This window comes from Canis aureus, chromosome 24 (genome assembly GCF_053574225.1).
Source record: "Canis aureus isolate CA01 chromosome 24, VMU_Caureus_v.1.0, whole genome shotgun sequence".
Classification (NCBI taxonomy): domain Eukaryota; kingdom Metazoa; phylum Chordata; class Mammalia; order Carnivora; family Canidae; genus Canis; species Canis aureus.
This window is the reverse complement of record NC_135634.1, coordinates 19346790-19372164: the sequence shown is the minus strand read 5'-3', so window position 1 is coordinate 19372164 and position 25375 is coordinate 19346790. Positions and strand designations below refer to the sequence as shown.

General features: G+C 39.3%; 2 protein-coding genes across 15 annotated transcripts in view; one reads left to right on the top strand and one right to left on the bottom strand.

Moving 5' to 3' along the window:
- The window catches only part of MPHOSPH8 (M-phase phosphoprotein 8), a 52234-nt gene extending 32674 nt beyond the window's left edge, over window positions 1-19560 (top strand). Inside the window, exons 6-14 of the mRNA XM_077868457.1 lie at window positions 805-930; window positions 1013-1101; window positions 3982-4122; window positions 4780-4866; window positions 8520-8674; window positions 12033-12187; window positions 15816-15943; window positions 16774-16857; window positions 17361-19560. Coding sequence (XP_077724583.1) covers window positions 805-930; window positions 1013-1101; window positions 3982-4122; window positions 4780-4866; window positions 8520-8674; window positions 12033-12187; window positions 15816-15943; window positions 16774-16857; window positions 17361-17402 — 1007 coding nt within the window. The 3' untranslated portion in view covers window positions 17403-19560. The remainder of the gene's footprint in view (window positions 1-804; window positions 931-1012; window positions 1102-3981; window positions 4123-4779; window positions 4867-8519; window positions 8675-12032; window positions 12188-15815; window positions 15944-16773; window positions 16858-17360) is intronic.
- The window catches only part of PSPC1 (paraspeckle component 1), a 111419-nt gene continuing 96889 nt past the window's right edge, over window positions 10846-25375 (bottom strand). For 3 of the 14 annotated variants that reach the window (XR_013362985.1, XR_013362983.1, XR_013362989.1), the window contains 3 exons: window positions 24100-24197; window positions 23271-23431; window positions 16773-21929 (listed from right to left, as the gene is read on the bottom strand). The gene's annotated coding sequence lies outside the window, so the exon portion shown is untranslated. Of the gene's footprint in view, window positions 11013-16772; window positions 21930-23242; window positions 23432-24099; window positions 24198-25375 lie in introns of those variants that run through there. The other 11 variants (XR_013362986.1, XR_013362990.1, XR_013362987.1 and 8 more) reach the window with 9 other exon arrangements.

Genomic DNA, 25375 nt, shown 5'->3' with positions numbered 1-25375 from the left:
AAGCAGGCTCCAAGCACCGGGAGCCCGACATGGGATTCGATCCCCGGTCTCCAGGATCGCGCCCTGGGCCAAATGCAGGCGCCAAACCGCTGCGCCACCCAGGGATCCCCGTGTCCTTTCTTAATGTTAGGAAAGCCACTGCATCAGACAGATGAGGGAGGAGTCTAGCACTTGTTTTGTGGGTAGAACAGAGCACAGAGGGCTTCCAGGAGGAGAAGCTGAAGCTGGGTCTGAAAGATCAGTGACACTTATTTACATACAGGTCTGGTTTACACATTTAGAATGGCTTTACGTACGTAAATGAATGGAGGCAATGTATATCCCAGAAAAATGGCCAAAAATAGAAATGTTAAGAGATTCCTCTTACTGAATCCCTGTGATTTCTCTCTTCCTTTGGGCTACTTAATCTTGTATTTAAAATTCATGGTTCATTACTTTATATTTAATAGATTACCTACTTATACCTTTGAAGCACCATGACATCTAAACATAGATAGTTTATGGAAAGGAATTATCTGTACGGCAGGTAGCACACATTTTAAAGACTTCTATATGGTGATTTGCCAAAAGAAAACTCCAAAGAATCCAATAAATTAAGGACCCTGTAAAAAATAAAATAAAATTAAATAAACATGGATAGTTTGTATTATTTGACCAAGAAAAGCAGAAATTTAATTAAAGACTCAATTACATAATATATTGTTAAAAGTGTAGATGAAGCTTTGCTTAATTAAGACACCACAAACTTAAAACAGCATTGTTACGGGAAAAAATATGTATTAATAAGGCCCTTCTGTGTTCCAGATGGCAGACAACAGATTTTGAGTTTGGGCATGGACTTGCAGTTGGAATGGATGAAACTAGAAGATTTTCAAAAGCATCTTGATGGAGAAGATGAGAACTTTACTACAGCAGATGCAATTCCAAGTAGTGAGTACTTTGGGAATTTTGGAGGTCCTTTTCCTAAATCTAAATATGTAAAGTGCAATTTATCTTAATTCTTTCATTGTAGATTTATTGAGGGATGCAGTGAAAAACGGGGATTATATTGCTGTGAAGGTTGCACTTAATTCAAATGAGGACTATAACCTGGACCAAGAGGTAATGTTTTAGTAAAGTCTCATGAAATAAAGACGGAAAGTAGCTCTTTTAACATAATTGTTTCCTTTTTCATTTTTTTAATTATAAAAGTAATGTTCATTTTATAAACTGAAAACACAGTAGTAATGTATAATGTAGAAAATTATAGGCCTTGTAATTCCAGCCCCAAGAATGACCATTTGGTTTGGCTGTGGCCTGTCTGGTTTTGTCTTGTTGGACCTCTGTTGCTCTGAGGGCCATAAAATGACTCCTTGTATCCGTGTTACTGTTGATGGTATGTTGATAGTCACCTGTTCACAACAGCTGTACATCATTCTACTGTTGCTGCAGGGTTTTCATTTTGATTTATAGGGGGCAGTTTTGTTTTGTTTTTTAAGATTTTATTTATTTATGATAGAGAGAGAGACACAGGCAGAGGGAGAAGCAGGAGAGAGAGAGAGAGAGAGAGAGAGAGAGAGAGACAGGCAGAGGGAGAAGCAGGCTCCATGCCGGGAGCCCGATGTGGGACTTGATCCCGGGACTCCAGGATTGCGCCCGGGCCAAAGGCAGGCGCTAAACCGCTGAGCCACCCAGCGATCCCCTGGTTTTTGTTTTAATGAAAACATATAACCCTTTCTTTCTAGTGTTTAGATTTTGCTTTGAGATAGACACATCTGTCAATCCTTTCCTTTATGGCTTTTGGGTGTCTTGCTTATAAAAGATTTTTATATTTTCTTCTTCAGTTTTCTTAGTTATTAAGTGGTAGATTTTTTTAGGCTTAATCCTTAGGGGTTACAGTTCAAAAGAATTATTGGAATTTTAAGTAAAATTGCATGAAATCTATAGATTAATTTGGTTGAGAATTGACATTTTTACATTTTGAGTCCTCCAAATAAGAACTCTACATTTATTCAGCTCTTCACTTATTCCTAAAGCAAAGTCTTAAAATTCTGTTGTTTTGTGTGGTTCTTGCACTTTTATTCTAGATGCATTCCTACATATTTGATAATTCTTAAAGTATCTTAGTATGATCATTAGGATCTTCCGCCCCCCCCCCATTTTGTCTTCTAATTGGTTTTTATATATATTTGGTGAATCTATTGATTTGTGTGTGTATATGCATGCGTGCGTGGTGTCTGCCTCTAGACACCATTTCACTTTGTGAAATTTTCTTACTGTAATAATTTTTAAGTCGCTTGCCTGGGATTCTCTGAGTAGAGAATATCATCTGCCAAAAAGTAACTGTTTTGTTTCCTTTTTTTCCCAGTAATATTTCTTTTTCTGGTCTTGTGAACTTGGTGACATTTTGAAGAATAGTGATGATGGAAGTGATTCTGTTCTATCTCTGATCTGAGAGGGGATCCTGTTCTCTGTCTGATCTGAGTGGGGACTTCCCCTTAAGCTCTGTGTGAAGATTCTTTTTCTTTTGTACCGTTGTTGGCTTCTTGTGGACAGTAGCCTTTCTCTTTCTAGACTTCCTTTCTTTGCTTACCTACTTTAGTTTTTATCAGGGATGAATGTTTGGTTTTATCAGATGGCTTTTTTCCTCTACTTTTTTTTTCCCCCTACTTTAATACTAATGTAGCTCAGTCTTAGTAAAGTTTAGAAAAAAAGGTTTTTTCCCTTTAACATGGCTTTTAGGGGTTTGTTTTTTTTAAGATTTATTTATTGGAGAGGGAGAAAGAGCACAAGCAGAGGGGAGGGGGAGAGGTAAGAAGCAGACTCCCCATTGAGCAGGGAGCCCAATTTGGGGCTTAATCCCAGGACTCTGGGATCATGACCTGAGGCGAAGGCAGACGCTTCACGGAGTAAGCCACCCCAGTGCCCCTAACATGTTTTGTAATAAGATACTTTACAAATGAGAAAAAGTACAATGTCTTACTTCACTTGACTTTTATATTAGTGTTCCTTCAGATTGCGCATACAGGTGAATTCTGCTAAACTTCAGATTATAGCCAAATTAACAACACTATTAGAACCTTTTTTAGAGGCACCTGTGTGGCTCAGCAGCTGAGCTTCTGCCTTGGGCTCAGGTCATGATCCCAGGGTCCTGGGATCGAGTCCCACATTGGCTCCCCACAGGGAGCCTGCTTCTCCCTCTACCTGTGTCTCTGCCTCTCTCTGTGTTTCTCTCATGAATAAATAAATAAAATCTTAAAAAAAAAGAACTTGGTTTTAGCAGATGGTATTTAATAAATGGTTTGGTATTCCTAAGGATTTGTTTCAGTTAATGATTGGAAATATGTTAGCTATTGATTACCTTTTTATTTTTTTGTCAACTTTATGTAATTTTATCTTTTTAAAGTACTTTAATTTCTCTGTCTTGTCACAGCCTCTTAGAAACCAATCATATTAGTGTCCTGTTTCCTGCTTCTGAATTTTCTTCTTTATCTTTTAGCAGACTGTCACTTCCCAATAGTTACATTTGTATAGGCCACCCATTGTGATGACACCATTCAGTTAGCCTGTCATTAATAGAGTGGAATTAGGTCATGTCTAGTGGTCATTTCTAGCCTTAGCACTTTGGGCCAACTGAGTATCACAGATGTGTTAGTTTCACATGTTTAACTTACAACACAAGGAGACTCTTGGGCCTGAAATGTGTGATAAATAAATATCTTTGCCATTTTTATAGCATCAAGATGAATACTATTCATCGTATGTCATGCAGAGTGCTGAAACACATGGAAGTTGTAAAATTTTATGGTATTTATGAAAGAAATTATATAGTATTAGTTTCTGATTGTTTTTTAGAAGGATATTTTCATGAAAACCTTAAGTAGCTGCTTAAATCAGTGCATTTAAGTGATTCCACATTGAAACATCATAGATGAAAAGACTTAATTTAAAATTTTTTCTGATAGACATTGACATGTTTTTTCCTCAACAAAACCAATGAAGGATTCGAGCGGGATGACCCTGGTGATGCTCGCTGCAGCAGGAGGGCAAGATGACCTGCTGAGGCTCCTCATCAGGAAAGGGGCTAAGGTGAATGGCAGACAGAAGAACGGGACCACCGCCCTCATTCATGCGGCTGAGAAGGTTGGGAACTCAGAAGGCATCAGTTACTTAGTCTTTGGGAATTTCAGCTTGTGGACCAGAACAGAGTCTATTTCTGTGGTGAAATATAACCCTCATATAGTCACTTAGGACTTACGAATAAATTTTTTTTTAATCAACAGTAGTACTTTATAATTGAATTTTCAAAATGTGATTTAACTAGTGGGAAGTGATTTATATTGAAAACCTGAGGGTACTGATTGGCTTATTAGTCTGTAGAGCTTGAGACTGTTGATCTCAGAGTTGTGAATTCATGCCCCAAGCTGGGCATAGAGATTACTTTAAAAAGGGGGAAGGGCCTCTGATTAATGTACTAATGCTGGTTTCAGTCTTAGATCTTTTAAAAATCTTTTCCAATTGAAATTAAGTGTTCCTTTTGATTAAGAATTTAATTAAAATGTTCCCACATTATTTTTTTAAAGGATTGATATACAGAGCTTCTTATGTTGAAACCAGTAGTTAAACTTCAATCGAAGTTGCTATCGAATTGTGTATGGCTGTGCATTCATACATGCTCACCTGCCTGCATGCAAATCCAAGTATTTTCCCTGGTGGCTAAAAATTTCAAGTCATCAAAAACTATCTTCTAAAGAATTTTGGGAATTAAGTTTCCTTTTTTTTTTTTTTTTTTTTTAATAGAACTTTTTAACTACAGTGGCTATTCTTTTGGAAGCCGGAGCTTTTGTAAATGTCCAGCAGAGCAATGGTGAGACTGCTCTAATGAAGGTAAATACTTCACTTTGGTCTTGACAGATGTTCCTGTTGATGCCTCTGATTGCCAGGCACTCTGCAGGGTCTGGGAATATGATGGGGAACAGGACACAGATGTGTAGAAAAAACAAGTCAGCAAAATTAGAAGGTGGTATGAGCAACAGTGTGATAGGAATAAGCTGAGAGAGCCATGGGGTTACCTAAAAGTGATACCAGGCTCAGCAGTGTGGATTCAAGGTGGGACAAGGTGGGATAGATGCTGGCTCAGTTGGTAGAACATATGACTCTTGTTCTTGGGGGTCGTAAATTCAGGCCCCATGTTGAGTATAGAGATTTCATTTAGAAGGGGGTGGGGAGGGTGAGACAGGGGATGTGATGTATCTGAGCTGCATGCTGTGTGGATATATGAACTATGTGACCAGGAACTGGACTAGGCTATGCACAGTTAGGGAGTGGAAAAGAACACGATGTGCTTTCGTTATTACTTTACATGGGTGGATTCATCCTTAGCCTCAATTCTTCCTGTGTGTTTGGAGTTACGGTTTGCGGAGCGTTTTGAGTGGAAAGTTGTTAAAGCTTCCCCCACCCCACCCCACCCCCCAGGACTCTCCCTTTAATTACTTTTCCCTGTTTGGCACTTTTGTATTAGCCTCTACTTTGGCTCAGCCCGGTCTGGCATGTTTCTATTCTGGTTCTTGGACTAAGCTGCTGTTAGGACATGGCAGGTCCTGACACCGAGCCATGCTTTAGTTCCCCACATGGAGGCTCTGCCTTATTGCCCCCTTCCTAGATGCAGTTTTGTGTAAGGAAGTTGGCCGAAGTAGGTGTTAGTACTACCTATTTTCAGCAGTCTTTCCTGAGTCTGGAAGAGTGCACAGATACAGGCTCTAGTTAGCCCTGGGCCTGGTCCTGAGCGTGGTCTTGAATCTCTGTTATTCTCAAGGCCAGGATCACCTGTCCCTTCAACCTTCTTCCACACTCGGGATGTGAACCTTGCTCACTGCTTCTATTGCTGTTTCATTTTTGGTTTATAGAAATGCTTATTTTGTTCAGGAGCCCTACCTTTGAATTTTAATTTTCCTTTGTGTGCTTCTCTTGCTGTATACTTAGAGCAGAGGTGGCACCTCAAACATGAAATAAGACATTGTCTTATTGAGAAATCAACATGTACATTCTATTTTTTTTTTTTCAACATGTACATTCTAAAGAGCAAATGCTGAAGTAGTCTGGCGCATAAAGGTGTGCACATGGGGCAGTGAGCATGGACATGGTCTGCATCCGGGCTGAGGAATTAGGACAACTTGATCATGAGAGCCGTTTAAGTTGGAGAAGGACATAATCAGACTAAAGGTGGTTGTTTCTCATTCCCCTAGTTCAGTAGGGAGATTGAATTAATTAAAAAGATGAACGGTTTGCAGACACAGGGATGTTTTTAAAATCAAGTGAAAATATAATCTGTTCCTATATAGTGACCGTGGAGAGAGAGAAGTGGATGATAGACCAGTATTTTAAGAAGGTAGAATTTGCAGGACTTGGTAATTGAAGGTGATATTTGGTAATCCTGTTTCTTAATTTAGGGGATTCAGGCAGTGTATACAATGGGAGTGGGGTTACACTTGAGCTGGAAATGCTCAGATGTTTCACATATGGATCTTTAGCTCAGGAGAGAGGGGTAGGCTATAGATTCAGATTCGAGTTCATCTGTGTAGACAGCACAATTACAGGCCCAGGCTGAGAGTGGGATTACCACTGAGAGTTAAAGGCTAGAGATGGAAGGCAGCCACATAGGAAAGACCAGAGAAGGTGAAGGAAGATCAGATCAGCAGAGTGCAGCATCCTGGGCGTTTCAAGGAGGAGCTGACCTGTAGCATCTGTTGAGGCAGAGATGCCAAAGAAAAATAGGCTGAGAAGTGCTTTTGGGAGGTAGCACTGGAGAGGGTGTTGGCATCTTTGTTTGTTGGGTTTGAGGGGTGTGGTTGCAGGGAGTGAGGAAGTGGATGCTGGATTTTGTAGGCACTTAGGACTTGAGCTGAGGAGGAGGAAGGCAGTGTCCAGAGGGGAAGGGGTCGAGGGACAATTTGTTGCTTCTTCCCAGAGAAGATCTCAAAGGATATTTAACTACTGTCTGAATAAGACTGCCGATAACTGTATGTAAATTTGTTTTTGTTTTTTGTTTACTTTGATCTGGTTTTTGTTTGTGTTGGGATTTTTTTGGTACTTGTTTCTTCAGCTTTAAGGATTTAGTGTATTGCATTGGTTTTTAGAATTAGAAGAAATAAACATGGGAGGAGATTTTCAGAAATTTTTTAAACAATTTTAAAAACCTATCATCTCAGAAATAATAAATAAAATTGGTCGTTACCAGAGTGTGAGGGTGTGGAGAAACCACATTCTCACCTGTTGATGTCGGGCATATAATTGGTTCCAACAGGGCTTCTCAACCTTCCCCTTCCTGACATTGTGAGCCAGATCATTTGTAGGATGTGCAACAGCATCCCTAACCTCTGCACCAGATGCCATTAGTACCCACCCTCGGTTGTTAACAACCCGAAATGTCTCCATACACTGCCTGAATTCCCCTGGGGGCAAAACCACCCCAGTGAGAACCACCAGGTTACATACATCTTTGGAAAGGCATTTGTCAGATATACCTGAGATGCATGCCCTTTGACCTAGCAGTTGCACAACTTAAAAATCTACTCTGTAGAAATACAGTCTGGAATAGTAGCACACCTGATAGCCTTGTTCTTACAGGAAAGCTAACTGGCTTGCCCTCATCCTTTACGGTGTGTTATATGGTATCAGCCTCGGTGTTGTAAGGCAGAAGTACTGTTACCCACTTTGGACAAATGGAAACAGTGAAATTCAGAATTACACCGAAAAAGATACACATGTGAAGCATCTTCTGAGCCTTTCCAGCTCAAATGTAACCCCACTCCCATTGTATATACTGCCTGAATTCCCAAAATTAAGAAACAGGATTACCAAACATCTTCAGTTACCAAATTCTGTGAATTCTACCTTCTTAAAATACTGGTCAGTCTATCCACTTCTCTCTCCACTGTCACTACATAGGTACAGACTATATTTTCACTTGATTTTAAGTGAAATAAATAAACTAATTAATTACTTGAAGTCCCACAGGGAGTAAGTAACAGGAAAGAACCTGGAGGTGGTAGGTCTTTTTACTCTAGAAATGGTCTTTGTGCCCAGCTCCATCTTAAATTTGCTGAATTCAAATTTGTATATATGCTTAATTAGTCTCCTTTAAAGCAGCTTCTAGGGAAGTTTTGAAATTATTTTGTGATGCTCAGAGACTTGGTCTGAAGAGTGGAGCGCACTCTAGAGCTTAGAAAGGCCTGGTGTTTGTTCTGTCTTGGGACAGAGTATCTTTTTCAGAGTTGCCCAATTCTCCACGATTCAGGGGTTTTCGAAATTGAATATAGCACAGATTTCAGTACTGATCACTGACTATAAGGAGTGTAACACTTTTCGGTTACGTATCAGATTGTAATCCTTGGTGAGACCTGATGCCAGGTTTTCTTCCCCTCTCCAATGTTCTTGCCCTTCTCTTCACAAAGAACCGCTGGGCTCACAGGAGGAGAAAGGGACAAACACTGATTGCTGTCTAACTTATCTTACAGTTAACTCCTTTTTTTCCATTGTAGGCCTGTAAAAGAGGAAATTCTGATATCGTACGACTCGTGATTGAATGTGGAGCTGACTGCAATATTTTGTCAAAGCACCAGAATAGCGCACTGCATTTTGCAAAGCAGTGTAACAATGTGTTGGTGTACGACTTGCTGAAGAATCATTTAGAGACGTAAGTGTGAGCAAATGTGCCATGGTTAGGTCACAAGATGTGTTTGGACATGTCGTAATTAGAATGGCCTGTGTAAATTGTTCAGAAGATTGTTAAATGGAAGTCCGAAGAGGTTTCTGTTCTCAAAAGATCATAAATTTAATAAGTGGCATATGAATTATTTTTCTGACAGTTATTAAATCTCAAACTTTAAAAAAGTTAACACTGTTCTATCTGGGAGTATCTCCTTAAAATCTTAATTATGCTCGTAATTGGGCTTATGCTTTCTTAAAACTAATCTGTAGTTTGTTTTTTTTAATAGACTTATTTTTTAGAGCAGTTACGGGTTCGCAGTGAAGTTGAGCCAAAAGTACAGAGAGTTTCTGTGTATACTCTGCTTCCATACATGCACGACCTCCCCTACTAACATGTATCACTGGAGTGGTGCGTTTACTAAAACCAGTGAACCTACATTGACAGTTGCCATTCAAAGTCCATGTTTTACATATGGGTTCACCTTGGGGGTGTGCATTTTGGGGTTTTGACAAATGTTATAAGGACATGTACCCACCATTACTGTCATACAGAGTAGCACTGCCCTAAAAATCCTCTGTGCTCTGCCAGTGCAGGCCTTCCTGCCCCCCTACTCTGGCAGCCACTCATCTGTTTATTATCTCTACTGTTTTGCTTTTTCCAGAAGGTCATACAGTTGGAATCATAGTACTTGCCCTTTTCAGATTGGCTTCTTTCAGTTAGTAATATGCATTAAATATTCCTCCATGTCTCTTTTTTTTTTTTTGATTTTTGTTTGCTCTAATTCCAGTTAGTTAACATAGTGTTATATTTCAGGTGTACAATATACTGATTCAGCAACTCTATACATTACTCAGTGCTCATCACTCTTAATCCCCTTCACTGATTCCGCCAAGACACCTCTTCTCAGATAACCATCAGTTTGTTCTCCATAGTTGAGAGTCTGCTTTTTGGTTTGTCTCTTTATTTTTCCTTTGTTCATTTGCTTTGTTTTTTAAATTCGATGTATGAGTGAAACTATATGTATTTGTCTTTCTCTGGTTTACTTCACTTAGCATTATACTCTCTTGCTCTATCTATGTTGTTGCAAATGATAAGATTTCATTCTTCTTTATGGCTGAATAATATACATACCACCTCTTGTTTATCTATTCATCCTCTGTCCATGCACACTTTGCTGCTTCCATAATTTGACTAAATGCTGTTTAAACGTAGTGGTCCTCCATGTCTTCATGGCTTGATAGCTTGTCTTTTTTAAGATTTTTTTATTTGTTTATTCACAAGAGAGACAGAGAGGCAGAGACACAGGCAGAAGGAGAAGCAGGCTCACTGCAGGGAGCCCAATGTGGGACTCGATCCCAGGACCCCAGGATCATCTAAAGGATGATCCGAAGGCAGATGCTTAACCTCTGAGCCACCCAGGTGTCCTGATAGCTTGTCTTTTTTTTTTTTTTTTTAAGATTTTGTTTATTTATTCATAGAGACACAGAGAGAGGCAGAGACACAGGCAGAGGGAGAAGCACGCCCCCTACAGGAAGCCTGACGTGGGACTCCATCCCGGGTCTCCAGGATCACACCCCAGGGTGCAGGCGTCGCTAAACCGCCACGCCACCAGGGGCTGCCCAATAGCTTGTCTTTTTAACTCTGAATAGTATTCCATTGTCTGGATGTACCACAGTTTATCCATTCAAGTTCATTCTTTTTCAAGTGAATTCTAAACCATTTTATTTTAATTGAAAGTTCATGTAAGTAATTTAGTACTTTTTTCACTTAAGAATTATTTGGGCTTACTCAGCCATCAAAAAGAATGATATCTTGCCATTTGCAACATGGTTGGAACTAGAGGGTATTACGTTAAGTGAAATAAGAGAAAGACAAATCTATGATTTCACTCGTGGAATTTGAGAAACAAAGCATGAACATAGGGGAAGGGAGGGAAAAATAAGATGAAAATTAAGAAGGAGGCTAACCATAAGAGACACAACTGAGGGCTGCTGGAGGGGATGTGGGTCGAGGATGGGGTAACTGGATGATGGGCATTTAGGAGGGCACATGATGTGATAAGTACTGGGTGTTGGATGCAACTGATGAATCACTAAATGCTGCCTCTGAAACTAATAAGTTGTTTTGGCAACACATAACAGAAACTTGACAAACAGTAGCTAACACAAGGTGTTTATTTTTCAAAATAACAGGGATCCAGGGGTAGGCAGTTTTGGGCAGGAAAAGCCATTCTTTGCCTCTCTTCCTCCTCCAACACACTTAAGGGTGTGACTTGGATCTTCATGCCTGTATGATGGTCACTCCCAATTCCAGGATTTATATTCTAAGCAGAGAAAGTAAAGTAAATTTCAGACGGGAGACAAAAAACAAAAGGTCGTGTACATGGTCAATTATACAGTGGAATTCCACTCCTAAAACTGGAATATCATGGCCAAACCAAATAAGTTGGTTACCTTCCAGCAAGATTATTTTAAAATACTTTGTGAATTAGCCCTGATCATTTTATTTAACTACTTTCTAATCTAAGTACTATAATAAGACATATGTTTGTGTGTGGCAATTCCCAAATTTGCTGTTTAATGGAATTTTCACTTTCGTTAGACAAGTTACTGAGTGCTGTGTGCCAGGAAGTATTCAGAAGGCTGGGGAGATGGAGACAGCAACGAGTGGAAAAGACTTGCCCTCTTAGAGCCTAAATTTCCCTGGACAATATAGACAGTAAGACAGTTACATAGTGTATCAGATACTAAGTGCTACAGAAAAATAGAGTGGGGAGACAGGGTGAGTAGGAATTATATTTCTTTTTTTTAAAGGTTGATTTGGGGGACGCCTGGGTGGCTCAGTGGTTGAGCATCTGCCTTGGGCTCAGGTCGTGATTGTGGGGTGGGGTCCTGGGATCTAGTCCCACATCAGGCTTCCCACAGGAAGCCTACTTCTCCCTCTGCCTATGTTTTTGCCTCTCTCTGTGTGTGTCTCATGAATAAGTAAATAAATAATTAAATCTTTTTTTAAGGGATCCCTGGGTTGGCGCAGCGGTTTGGCGCCTGCCTTTGGCCCAGGGCGCGATCCTGGAGACCCGGGATCGAATCCCACGTCGGGCTCTCGGTGCATGGAGCCTGCTTCTCCCTCTGCCTGTGTCTCTGCCTCTCTCTCTCTCTCTGTGACTATCATAAATAAATTAAAAAAAAATTTTTTTTAAAAATAAAATAAAATAAAATAAATCTTTTTTTAAAAAAAGGTTGATTTGGGAAGGACTTACCAGTATTCAACAGTCTGATAATACTGTGGCTCATGATTATTTCCTACATTAATATTAACAACTCTTACTATACTTTTTGATTAGACTTTCAAGAGTAGCAGAAGAAACAATAAGGGATTACTTTGAAGCACGTCTTGCTCTGTTAGAACCAATTTTCCCAATAGCATGTCATCGTCTCTGTGAGGGGCCAGATTTTTCTACGGATTTCAATTATAAACCCCCACAGAACATACCAGAAGGTAAGCCTATGTTTTCTCTGATTGAAAAGTGACACTAAATATCAAATGATTTTTTTTAAAGATGTTTATTTCTTTATTTGACAGAGAGATTGAGCACAAGCAGAGGGAACGGCAGGCAAAGGGAGAGGGAGAAGCAGGCTCCCCTTGGAGCAGGGAGCCTGTTGTGGGACTCAATCGCAGAACCTCGGGATCATGACCTGAGCTGAAGCCAGATGCCCAACCAACCAAGGAGCCCCTCAACTGATTTTTAAAAAGAATTCTGTGAACATGACCTCAAAAGAATTCCATTATATATCACAATTATGTAAAATACTGAATAGCAGAGCTACTCTGGCAGAAAAAAAGAGACCCAGCTAATACCTACCATCCCAGGTGACTTTAAGGGATCCACAGAGCACTGTTTAAAAAAAGCATAGGGGAGAGCACCTGGATGGCTCAGTCAGTGAAGCATCCCTTCAGATCATGATCCAAGAGTCCTGGGATAGAGCCCAAGTCAGGCTCCCTGTTCAACGGGGAGCCTGCTTCTCCCTCTTTCTCTCCCTGCCCCTACCCCCCTGCTTGTGCTCGTTCTGACAAATAAAGTCTTTTAAAAAATAAAAAGCAGGGCATCCCAGGTGGCTCAGCAGTTTAGCGCCGCCTTCAGCCCAGGTTCCTGATCCTAGAGACCAGGGATCGAGTCCTGTGTCGGGCTCCCTGCGTGGAGCCTGCTTCTCCCTCTGCCTCTCTCTCTCTCTCTCTCATGAATAAATACATAAAATCTAAAAATAAAAATAAAAAATAAAAGCATAGGGGTGCCTGGTGGCTTAGTTGGTTAAGCGTCTGACTTGATTATGGCTCAGGTCATGATCTCGGGGTTATGAGATTGGGCTCCACGTTCAGAGGGGGGTCTAATTGAGATTCTCCCCCCAGCCCCTCCAAAATAAATCAATCTTTGATTTTTTTTTTTTTTTTTGAGATTTTATTTATTCATGAGAGACACAGAGAGAGGCAGAGACATAGGCAGAGGGAGAAGAAGCAGGCTCCATGTGGGGAGCAGGACATGGGACTCAATCCTGGGTCTCCAGGATCATGCTCTGGGCTGAAGGCAGTGTTAAACCGCTAAGCCACCCTGGCTGCCCAATCTTTTAAATTTTTTAAAAATAAAAAGCACGGAAGTTGAGGCTGTTCTTTCTGCCCACGAGTGCTATTCCCCATGCTTTAATGAAACCTTTTTTTCACCAGAGGGGAAGAAGAAAAGTATGAAAGTTGGATCTTAATAACTCTACTACTTTTTATTAAAATTGAGTTATATGAAATTTACACTAGCTTTAAGATTTTAAGCCCAGAATCGGTGTTTTTCCTGAATTTCACTAAAAGAAAGTGTCTTGGCCCATAGGAAAGTTGAGTAGCAGGAGGTGGGAACTTTGGTTCTGCTTCCTAGCCTCTTCTTAACAGCTCTCTGCAGGCAAGACCATGACATGGTGTGGCCTTTCTCTAGGACTAGGACATGGATCCAGGGTGTTTAGGTGGAGGGAATATTGTTTCTGCCTTTATGGAAGTATGCAGCTGGGTTCTGGCTTTTATGTTAAAAAAACAAAAACATTTTTAAAAATGTGTCCATTAATGAAAATTTAATTAAAGACAGTCATTTATAACACCAGTGTTTAGTGAACTTGACATTGAAGAATCATTTGTGGTTTCAGCTGTCCAAGTGGATCATTTGCACTGCTGGGGAGTGAGTCTTGTTTTGGGGGGAAACAAAAAAACTAAAAAAAAATGGAGGGAGGGGGTGGGGGTAGGACTTAGAGCAAAAATCTCCAAGTTTCATCTGGTAAGAAACTGCAGATTTCTCAGAATTTCCCTAAGGAAAACCTATGACCAGAGAATCTTTGAAGTAAACTACATAAATCTCCACCTCCCCCCCAAAAGATTCCAAAAGACTCAGTTGCAGCAGGTGTTCTCAGGGCTGGAGCTTTCATTCCACTTCATACTCTGGCCTCTACACCTCTGTCTTCCCTTCGCTGGGGCAGAGCTGAGCTGGGCCAGGCTCCCAGGCGCCTGCACCTGGACTGCCTGAGGGTTACTGAATGTTTTTTTGTGCACATGCAGTGTCTGTGGCCACCAGAAGTCTTCTCTGTTTATCTAAAATGTTACCAAAGAATCATCCGCAGGTAGAAGATCCTCAAGGTTTTCCTCTGCCTGCTCTGGGAGCTCGTTAGAAATGCAGACCCTCAGGCCTCTCCCAGACCTGACTCTCAGTTGTCACCTTGGTGAGATGTCAGGTGATTTATGAGCACACTCCAGTTGGAGCAGCACTGACCTTGGTTCCTCGAGATTCTGATTGTGATTAACACCTCATTTGGCTAGAGAAAAATGTTGTTACTGGTACCGTGAGACAACTATTAGCAAACTAGGGTCCCTCCTGTCCTTTTATCTCTGTGAACTTGAAGTGTTTGTCAGAGTAGAGCTAACAAACACCCCTTCCTTAGATCTCATTCTGGTTAAACAGTACCCGAATGCAGAACTGCTAGTCCCCATTTGGGTCTTTCTGAAGTTCCCACCACTCTCCTCTATGCAGATAGTAATACTCAACCTCCTCTCAGATCAAATGCCCCTTCATGGTGGGGCTGAGGGGGGAAAGACAAAGGAGGAGCTTTCTCTATGTTGTCTGTGTAGACCTTTTCTTTTGAAGCTCAGTGCTCTGGGGGTGGGAGGAGGGGGTATTGCATTTTAAAGCTAGAGAGCAAAATCAGTATAACTAACTTCAAATAGCTTGAAAGGAGAGGTAAAGAGAGCCAGGGGCACAGAACAAATAAAGCAAATGGTTCCTTGGGGTATTTTTGATGAAGTCTCTTCATAAAAGGAGTGGTTTTCTCATCTGGATCAGTGGTTTTTTTTTTTTTTTTTTATCTTAAAAAAGGCTTATCAGAAAGGTCATAAGAGTTCATAGATTTTGTTATATTAAAAGTATGGTGTTCAGAAAAATGAGTCATGCAGAATATTTTGGATAGTTACTGGAAGCTTCAAGTCCCATGCTTCCCCCGCCCCCAACAAGTTTTATTATTAATCCGAAAACTTGGAAAAGGCAAAATACTATGTGGAAAAAAATGGACAGTCATTCAAACTCACACCCAAAGACAACTGTCATAGAAATTTACCTCCATGGACATTTACACATTTAGCAGCAATTTTTTAAAGATTGTATTTACTGCAGAGAGCACAAGTAGGAGGGGCAGAGAGAGAATCTCAAGACCACCACCCAGTGAGTGTGGAGCCCGATGTGTAGGGCTCAATTCCCAGACCCTGAGATGATGACCTGAGCCGAAACCAACTGTGCTACCCAGGTGCCCTAGCAGCAACTTTTAAATACTTTTTTTAGACCAAAATTAATGTAGAAAAGCGTATTTTTAAATATTTGTTCCATGAGCTGTCAGTAGGGATTACTTGAACAAAAAATAAAAGGGGTCTGCGGTTGAATGCCAGGTAACACTAAATTGGAGGACTCCCGATTGCTCGGTATGCATGGGCATGGTACTCGGGGATACTCCGGGGACTTCTTCCAACACATACAGGTGCACCTTCTGCAGAGTTGAAAGGCGGCCCTATTAGGCCTGGTATTAAAATATGTTTTTACATCTCCCTTATTCAGGCTCTGGCATCCTGCTATTTATTTTCCATGCCAACTTTTTGGGTAAAGAAGTTATTGCTCGGCTCTGTGGACCATGTAGTGTACAAGCTGTAGTTTTAAATGATAAATTTCAACTTCCAGTTTTTCTGGTAAGATTTTTGTAGTTCGTTATTGAAAAGTACATTCTTCTAATCCAGAAGCACAGATGACTTTTGTGTTTTAATAAAATACACTAACTGTAATTAAACCAGTTGGAAATGAGGCTGTATCCCATAACTATAAAGTAAAATTATCTTAGATTTTGTCATTAAAAGCCTGGACTTTTAAGGTTTTATATATATGCCTTAACTTACATTTACCATAATGTCTTTTGAGCGTTCTGGATATAAACTTTTAAGGTACAAGAAACATACTGTCTGATTTTAAATAGTTCGCCTTTTCACACCGTTATAATTACATTCACTTAAAGGGAATTTAGGAAATTTTTAAAGTACACCCATTCTGTGCTTCAAATATGTAGAAAATGGGTGTTTTTATGCTTAGTTTTAGTGCTTACAGCTTTAGGGAAACATTTTACTGTAATTTTGATGTATAATAACTATTAGTAGCTATGTAAATTTTAACAAAAAAATGGTCTTGAAGAATCTTTGTGTACGTTTCCTTCTCTAAGAATTCTTTCCTTGGGCTGAATTAAGCCCTTAATGTTTATGAAGATTTAAACATGCTGTATGTGGCTGGATACCTGCTAATCCTAAAGATTTATCTGGATGCTGTTTTTGCAGATAAATCTTAGAAGCTTTTTTTTGCCATCTGTATCATTTTGAAAAATCAAAGGAAAAATTACCACAGCAAATTGCTTTATATAAAGTATAAAATTTGTGTTCTTTTATGTCATTGGAATCTGCGATGTTTTTGTTTAGAGCGATGCCCTTCAGATGTAGTTTGTCTGAGAAAACACTCTTTGTGGTCTCTCTCCTAGGATAGTCATTTTGTTTACTCGTTCAGCCCTGCTGCAGGCCTCAATAAACTCTTCATAAGGTTGACGGAAGCGCCTTCTGCTAAGGTGAAAATCCTTTACTCACGTTCAGTGCAGCTATTCCTATTGCTACTCCAGATTATCACCACCAGAAAAAAATTCCAAGAATGCCGTGTATGCTGTGTTCCTGATGTGCCTGTCCTGGAAAACACGTGATCTCTGGGATAGCTGTGCACCAGAATCTACAGGTGTTAGACATAGACTGTGTGTCATCTCCAGGACTGAGCAGTCAGAGCTGTATTCTCGGGTTTATTTTTTAATGTATGACATATTACGTATTTATCTAGACTGTTCACTAAACATTTCTTTGTAAAATGAAGCTGGACCAAAAATCTATGTAACAGTAAGTTATATAATAACCTAAAAATCAAATCGTCTGCACTTAAAATCCAACATCCTGAATTGATGACCAATTTGAGAACTTTGCCAAACAAGACTGGCAAATCTTGGTCATGCATTTTCCTTCTTCTGAGAAAGGGGAACTTGGTAAGGGATCTGTTCTGAAACTTAGGTTTCTCTTCTTTCAACAGGTTAAGCTGCTAATAGGTGCATATAGAGTACAGCTGCAGTGACTAACAGAATTGGGATGGAGTTCTTTCTGGACCCGTTTTGGGACTCTGGCACAGCGAACACCTCCAGATTTGATGTTTCAACTGTAAACCTCTTGCATTTTCAGGACTGTTATCTGTTACAGGCTCTAAGATGGGACATGGTGATTCTAATATATTATAAAATAGAGATGTAAGTATTTGTGCCAGTTTTCTGAAATTTCAATGTTGTCTGCAGACTGCATACTTAAGTATTTCCACAATGTGGAATGGTACATAGGATTATTTAAGAAAATTAAAAATCTTTTTTCTAACTTGAAATTTTCTATTAGCCCTGGTGAATTTCTGCGTTAAAAACAGTTGAGTATATGTGATACTCAAGTTACTCAAGCACTAAATAACGTGTGAATTTGCTGCCCTTGAAGGATGATTTTCTAACTTGGTAGGCAGATTCGAGGGAGGAGGTCTGATCTGTTTGTAATATGCAGTTCCCAAAGATGCTGAATTGGGAGGTGACAATGTTGTGTGTTTGCAGTTACCTTGTTCTTATAAATCAGAATCTAAGATACAGCAAAAAATATAAACAGGGACACTGGGGCCTAAAAGAAGATACTGGTTGTGAACTTTTATCCTTGTGAATCCATCAAGTAATTTTCAAAAGCCAGATCCTGTGCCCTCATTACAAACACTGGAAATTAAAAAGGCCAGCCAAGGTTATTTGCCACATAGTGCATCGTGTTAAGTTACCTGTTTCTAGAGATTTCCTACAGGTCTCTCATAGTCTCTTAAGAAATATATGGCAAACTAGTAAGTCCAACTCACTCTGAACTATCGAGGTTAGAATTTTAATGAAAAAAATTTCAGAAAGTCACACAGACCACATACATTCATTGTATACACATTTCAGAGAGACATTTTTACTTACTGCCTTTTCCTACACCGTTCTTAATAAAACCCCAAATGTTGATCTGTTTTCTTTGTATCTCAAGTGTCAGGACTTCAAGGGGATACTAATGTGTAAAAGTTTCTAAATAATGGCTGGACTGGAATTTTTTCAGCTATATTGAACCATGTACTGTATCTGAGTTCATAGCTTTTTAGAAAAAAAGTTAGCAGCAGTGGATAGGCCAGGAATGGTCAGGGAAATGGTATCTTCATCTAATACATATAGAAGAAATGGGATTTTTTTTTTTTTTTTTTTTTTTTTTTAAGGATTCTATTTATTCATGAGACACACAGAGAGAAGCAGAGACATAAAGAAGCAGGCCCCATGCAGGGAGCCCAATGTGGTACTCGATCCTGGGACTCCAGGATCATGCCCTGGACTGAAGGCAGACACTCAACCGCTGAGCCACGCAGGCGTCCCAAGAAATGGATTTTCTTTTTTTTTTTTTTTTTTAAGATTTTATTTACTCATGAGAGACAGAGAGAGGCACAGAGACAACAGGCAGAGGGAGAAGCAGGCTCCATGCAGGGAGCCTGACATGGGACTCGTCCCCAGTCTCCAGGACAGGCCGTGGGCTGAAGACAGTGCTATACTGCTGACCCACCCGGGCTGCCCAAGAAATGGATTTTTAAAGAAAATTTCTATTATCTCAAAATCATGCTTAAGATAGTATCAGCTTTATAAGTACATATTAAAAGGTAACGTAAAAAAAAAAAGTAACATACTGTTTATCCAAGAGGCAAGGCCAGGGACGCCAGGGTGGCTCAGCAGTTGAGCGTCTTAGGCATGATCCCAGTCCCAGGATTGAGACCCACATTGGGCTCCCTCCATGGAGCCTGCTTCTCCCTCTGCCTGTGTCTCTGCCTCTCTCTGTGTGTCTCATGAATAAATACAAAAAAAATATTTTAAAGTGGAAAAAAAAAAGGCAAGGCCAGGCTAGAAAACAAGTAGAAAATCTGACGAGTAATTCTTTTAGAAGTTTAGGCTTCTAAACTTAAACTGAAGATAAACTTTCTTCTTTTCATAGTATGAAAGCTAGGAAGTCAGCAAGGATTAAAAAAAAATCTTGGGGAATCCTAGGTGGCTCAGTGGTTGAGCGTCTGCCTTCAAAGCCCAGGGCATGATCTCAGAATTCTGGGATCGAGTCCCACATCAGGCTCCCTGTGCAGAGCCTGCTTCTCCCTCTGCCTGTATCTCTGCCTCTCTCTCATGAATAAATCTTAAAAAAAAAAAAAATCTTGTACCAGATGAAACTTAATTATGGGAAATTGGGCAAGTTATTTTGACATAAGAGCAGGGTCACGGAAGGAGGACAAAAGTGAAAGATTACTTGGGGGTAACACAATCCTTGAGTTGTCCGTCTCAGCTTCTACCAGTTTTATGCCATATGGGGAAGTAAATTATGTAAAACAGTAGTGTCTACTGGGAATTGAAAGCAGAGCCAAACAATTTAATACTTTTAGCTCTATAGTTTGCACACTTGTCCACTCTTAAAGTTCTGGTTTCTTAAGTAGAAGATGACTTGAATTGTATAGAGACTTGCACTTGAGTGGTTTCTTGCTGGTTCTCTGATGAGGCAGCTCATTCCACCAGATACTGACAATGCTGCTACTTTGACATTCAAATAAAGTGTGTACAAAGTGTGAGCCATATTTTTGTGGAAGACAAAGCAATCCTCAAGGAGCACCTTACCAAATGGTTTACAGATTCGCCTACTACTTCATTTCAAAACCAAAGCAGTCTTCTTCCAAAGTATACACAATACAGAGCTTTATATCTAAGCCATGGGCAATCTGATTAAGCAGATCATCACAAATGGGATATATCATTCTTTGGCCAGACTCACTGAAAAGCAAATAGTATACATTTTTACTTCCATTTTATCTTAAATTATCAGGGACACCTGGGTGGCTCAGTCAGTTAAGTATCTGCCGTCAGCTCCGGTTAGGATCTCAGGGTCCTGGGATAGAGCCCTGCATCAGGCCCCCCTGCTCAGCAGGACTCTGCTCCTTCTCCCTCTCCCACCCACTCATGCTTTCTCTAATACATTTTTAAAAATCACCTCTCAGCCATTATTCCAGTCCATATGGTACTGAGGACAACATAACTGAGTCAATAATTTAAACTTCTGTATCTTCAGATCTAGCTCACTCTGAGTATGGCTATATTAGAAAGCACATATTTTACCCATAATAGTTTCAAAGAGCAGCGTCTAGTGCCCAATACTATCAAAATGTTAAACACCTATAAGGGAGTTCAGTTTCACTCTGAGAACAGGTCATTTTCATACACTGTCTTCCCAAGCCATTCTCACCTTATTCAGTAAAATCTCAGGATGCTGCAATTTGAAGCTCAAGTGCTTTAGAACTGTGTTAACTCTGCTAGCTCTCAAGAATTTATTAGTGCTGGAAGAAGACTTAGCATCCAAAATGTTAACAGTGAAAGGACCTGATAAAGAGCATTTATCAAGCAAGTCTAGTGTCTCTAAAGCAAGGAGGTAGGTAAATGGGAGGAGAGGAGAGGAGAGGAAGAAGAAAAGAAAGAAGAAAGAAAAGAAAGAGAAAGGAGGAAGATGAGCAAAGACCAGGGAAAAGAAGGCTATGTACACCAGAATTATCAAAAAGGATTTATGAAGTACCTTAAAAGAATTTGGAAAATTTTAATATTTTATGCAGTTACTGTTTTATATCCTAATACTTTATCATAAAGCCCTAAAATTGTTTTAAAATTTTATTTTATTTTATTTTTTGTTTTGTTTTAAAATTTTAAAGCTTTATTAGTCCAAGTGTTGGTTAAATAAATGAGGAGAACCACTAATAGAACACACACTGCTTTCCTCTGTCCTGTGCTGACTTGAGATAGTTCTCCTTTCAGACCAAATCTGGGATTCTAAGCCTTGTATCTCCCTCCAAGTACAGAAGAGCATAACTAAATAGTAAGCTAGAAAATTGTAATTACAATGAGGAGTCACAACTAAGGACCAAATTAAAATCAGGAAATAGTCCTTTGCCCTCATCCAAAGCTCCCAAGAAGCCCAGTCAGCTGGAATCTAACCCACTTCTATAATATTGGGCATCAGTTTAACTTGGAAGAAAGGAATTTTCCATTACTCTCAAACTCTGCCTTGCTCATATCCGCCATTCTTTCCTTTTTTTGGGCTAAAATATATATGGCTGTAGTAAACCAGGATTCTTCTCACAACATTGCCAAATTTCATGACTAGCTCCTTATCTTGGGACCAACCCAAAGTTATAGGCCACATGGGTGGTAAAAAAAAAAATCCCTCCAATGCTTCTCACAGAAGTTGAAAGGGGAGTTTATTGGCTATTCTGTATTTGTGGGTTACTACCGTACTACTCTCCATGGCAAAGACCACACCAAGGGGTAAGTATATATCTTAACAAAAAACTGAATGATAATGGAAGTTTGCACTATTCCAGATAGTATTTTAACCAAAGAAAACTCCATGAGGCATAATGTCAAATGTTAGGATACTCATATATCCATAGTTGTTTATATGGAGTAATAAATTCACAAATGAAATAAGGTTTGTTTTCTGGCTTGTTTCTCCTCTGTCTTTATAAGCATTTCTCCAACAAAATGACCTGAAAAAAAAGATAAATTCTTTGTTAGCAAACAAATTAGTATCTATTGTATATATTCTATTGGAAACATAAGTTTCAGTTACAAAGAAAATAATTTGCTAGGCTACAGTCACTAGTAACAGACCTAAAACATATTCAAGAATTGAATTAATACACTGGACCTATATTTCTTCAGTAATCTCTCTCTCTGAAACTAGTAATCTTGTGAGCTCATCTTGAGATTAAGTGCTGGAAGAGTTAAAATATGTTAATGCTTAAAAAAACAGTGGCTCTGAAAATGCAGTCCCCACACCAAAGCAACACCAGGCTGTTGGAATTCTCGGGCTCTGTAAATCTCAAATGGTGGGTCTGTGTTCGAAATGAGCCCCAGGGGGTTCTGCTACTTCTTGAAAACATATGAAACACTTTAAAAAGATAACTTGAAGATACTGAATTTTTAATAAGACTTCTGCATTTTATTAACTTCTATAAACTGTAAAAGTTAGTATCTTCCTGAAATGAACCACTTTCTTTTCACTAAGATATCTGTGATGAAAAGCAGGTATTTTAAATACTATTCACCTCTTCCAAAATCAACTTCAAATTCCTAAAGTTCCAATGACAAATCCACCTGACAAGCTAATAGCCACATAATGCCACAGCTTTGATCTGTGGCGCAGTTAGCCTATGCACATTAAGTTTTTTCCACTTACATACTTCGCGATTATTTCTTCATATTCTAAGGAACACAAATTAAGCAATTTGAAAATTTAATACCAACAAAAGGTCTACAGAACATACAATACAAACATTCTCTAATTTCAAAAGGCAATTCTAATTTTTTAATAAGTAATTCTCTAGATTGGTGGCTCTCTGATGAAAACCGTTTACCTGGATGGCTTTTCTTTTTTCTTTCTTTTTTTTTAAGTAGACTTCACACCCAGCATGGAACCCAATGCAGGGCTCCGACTCACAACCATGAGCTCAAAACCTGAGCTGAGATTGAGTTGGACACTCAACCAACTGAACCATCCACCAGGCACCACCCCCACTTACTTTTTAAACTAATCTCTACACCCACGATGGGGCTTGAACTCCTGACCCAGAGATCAAGAGTCAAATGATCTGACTGGGCCAGCCAAGCACTCCTGCCTGAAGGTCTTTTAAGAAATAAGACACTGCATTGCTGGATCCCACCCTCAAATTCCTGTTTAGTAGCTAGACCGGAGAATGTGTATTCTTAAGCTCCTAGAGGGTCTAGGGACCAGCTTTGAGAATTCCTATTCAAAGTTAATATTCTAGAGTTGGATAACAATGCAAAACAGAGCTCTCACATTTTTGTGCTGCATGGGCATCAGATACCTTAAAAGGGTGGAATTGCTCAAAGTTTCCAAGTATGTCTGCGTGCACTCAAATCCCCTGGGATCTTGTTAAAATGGGCAAATTCATTTGGTGAGCTGTGTGTTGAGATTGCACTCAAGAACCCGGTGAGGCTGAAGCTCCTGGTCCCTGGGACGACTTTTCTAGTAGCAAGAAGAGATTGTATATCATCACCAGATAATGTGATTAGGAAGGAAATATCCTTAAAATAATACTTTCTGGATCTATTAGGATGGCAGTATACTGTCACTGGAATTGTGTCATAAAGGTCACAATGTGAATATTTCAAAAAATTTTATATCTAACAAAATACTAGGAAAATCGTTACCTATTTACAAAAGGGTAAAAATCAGCAAGGAAGATACAGAGCTAGTATCATCCCTAGTATGGGTCTGAATTTATGATATTAAACCATTTTTAAGATTACACAGTTTCCAAGAAACTTAAGGCTAAAATTCTAGACTTGGGATCACTAAAAACCCAGAGGAAGGTTTTTTCTTAAAGACGTATTTAATATGTGATTTCTACTCTCAGTTCATTTTTCCCTGAAGATAAATACCATGAGGAAAGACAGGGCAGTCTGGAGCTAAACATCGCCTCCAACTTAGAGAAAAGGGCAGTGATCCTGGTGAGGCAGAGAAGCAGAAGTCTCGGCTGCCGCCATAAACTATTCATTAACACTCCACTAATTCAAAACATGGGACAACACAGACTCACGAGGTCAAAGGAGTCAGGATCGCGGGGGGGGGTGGGGGGGGTACGGCTAAGGAAAGAGAAGCAAGGAACCCCGTCTTAATAGACACTGACTGACCTGAAAGGGAATACTGACACCAGCATTTCCTATCTCTGAGCTTGATTCATGCCAGAAGCCGAATTCAGGAAGCTTCATCCATGTTTTCTTTCACCTTCCTAGGAATACAATAAAATCAAATTTAGCCAATTTCAGTAATTAATAAAGTGACAGAAGTGTTAAATCTATATAAAGTTCTTAACAGTCATCAGTTTTCATTCAGTGAAAATTTTCCTTTGAATTCATAATTCTTGGAGATGAGCGGACTATTCAATTTTATGTTCTGGCATTAAACACTACTACATCCTAAACCTTGAGTCTCCAAGTCTGCTAATAATTTTAAAATATTAAGAGCCTATTTTGCTAAATCCTTCCTTTTCATTTCCATAGATAGGCCCTCTTGTCTGCACTGGTGATGCCTCAGCACACCAGTGCTTGATATCTTGTAATCCAAAATTCTACAGAGGATCCTGATTTCTATTCTATAGTACTTTATTCTACTTGTACCAGGACAGGCAAATATGTCTGCTGTGTTCAATCAGAAAAAAGATTCTTAACTACCCTAGTAATCCCTTGGACCAATGTTCTCCAAAGACTATTAATCCCAGATTTTCCACTGGAATACAGTTTTGGGTATTATCCTTACAGAATGCTTTTTATTTTTTATTTTTTTTATTTTTTTTTTCAGAATGCTTTTTAAAACCTATCTAAAAGGTTAGTACAATGATAACACAATTAGAGATTAGAAATAAATATACAAGTTTGCGCTCAATTTTTTAAACTGTTAGGGTACATGACCCCTAAATACTGGAAATATCTACCCTAAATTAGCACTGTTTTCAAAACTCATTTGGGTCTCAAATTTGCCTGGACATTGGATGCAGTATGAACCTATCTATAGCAAATTTGCATGTAAAAGAATATGAACATGAAATTCTGCATGTAATTTAAGGGGATTCCAAATGATCCAACAGTACCCATGGTCTCAGTTATAAAACCTTAAAATGTTTTTTCAAACAAGACATACTACAAATCAAAAATTATCTTTTATATATTTCCACCTACAAATATTCTACTACAAAGGATTCTTGTGAGGTTATCAATTAGGAAAGGCACTGAAGATTCTTAGGTTAGTTTGGTATATATTTGTACCTCTGTATTGCTTTGGTAAAGGGAAGGCAGATAAGAAGAGCCAGAAGCCAAACTGTACAACTGGATTATTAATTCTTATATTATTAATTCTTAATGATACAAGAAATACTAAAAATACTATCTTCTGGGGATTCCTGGGTGGCTC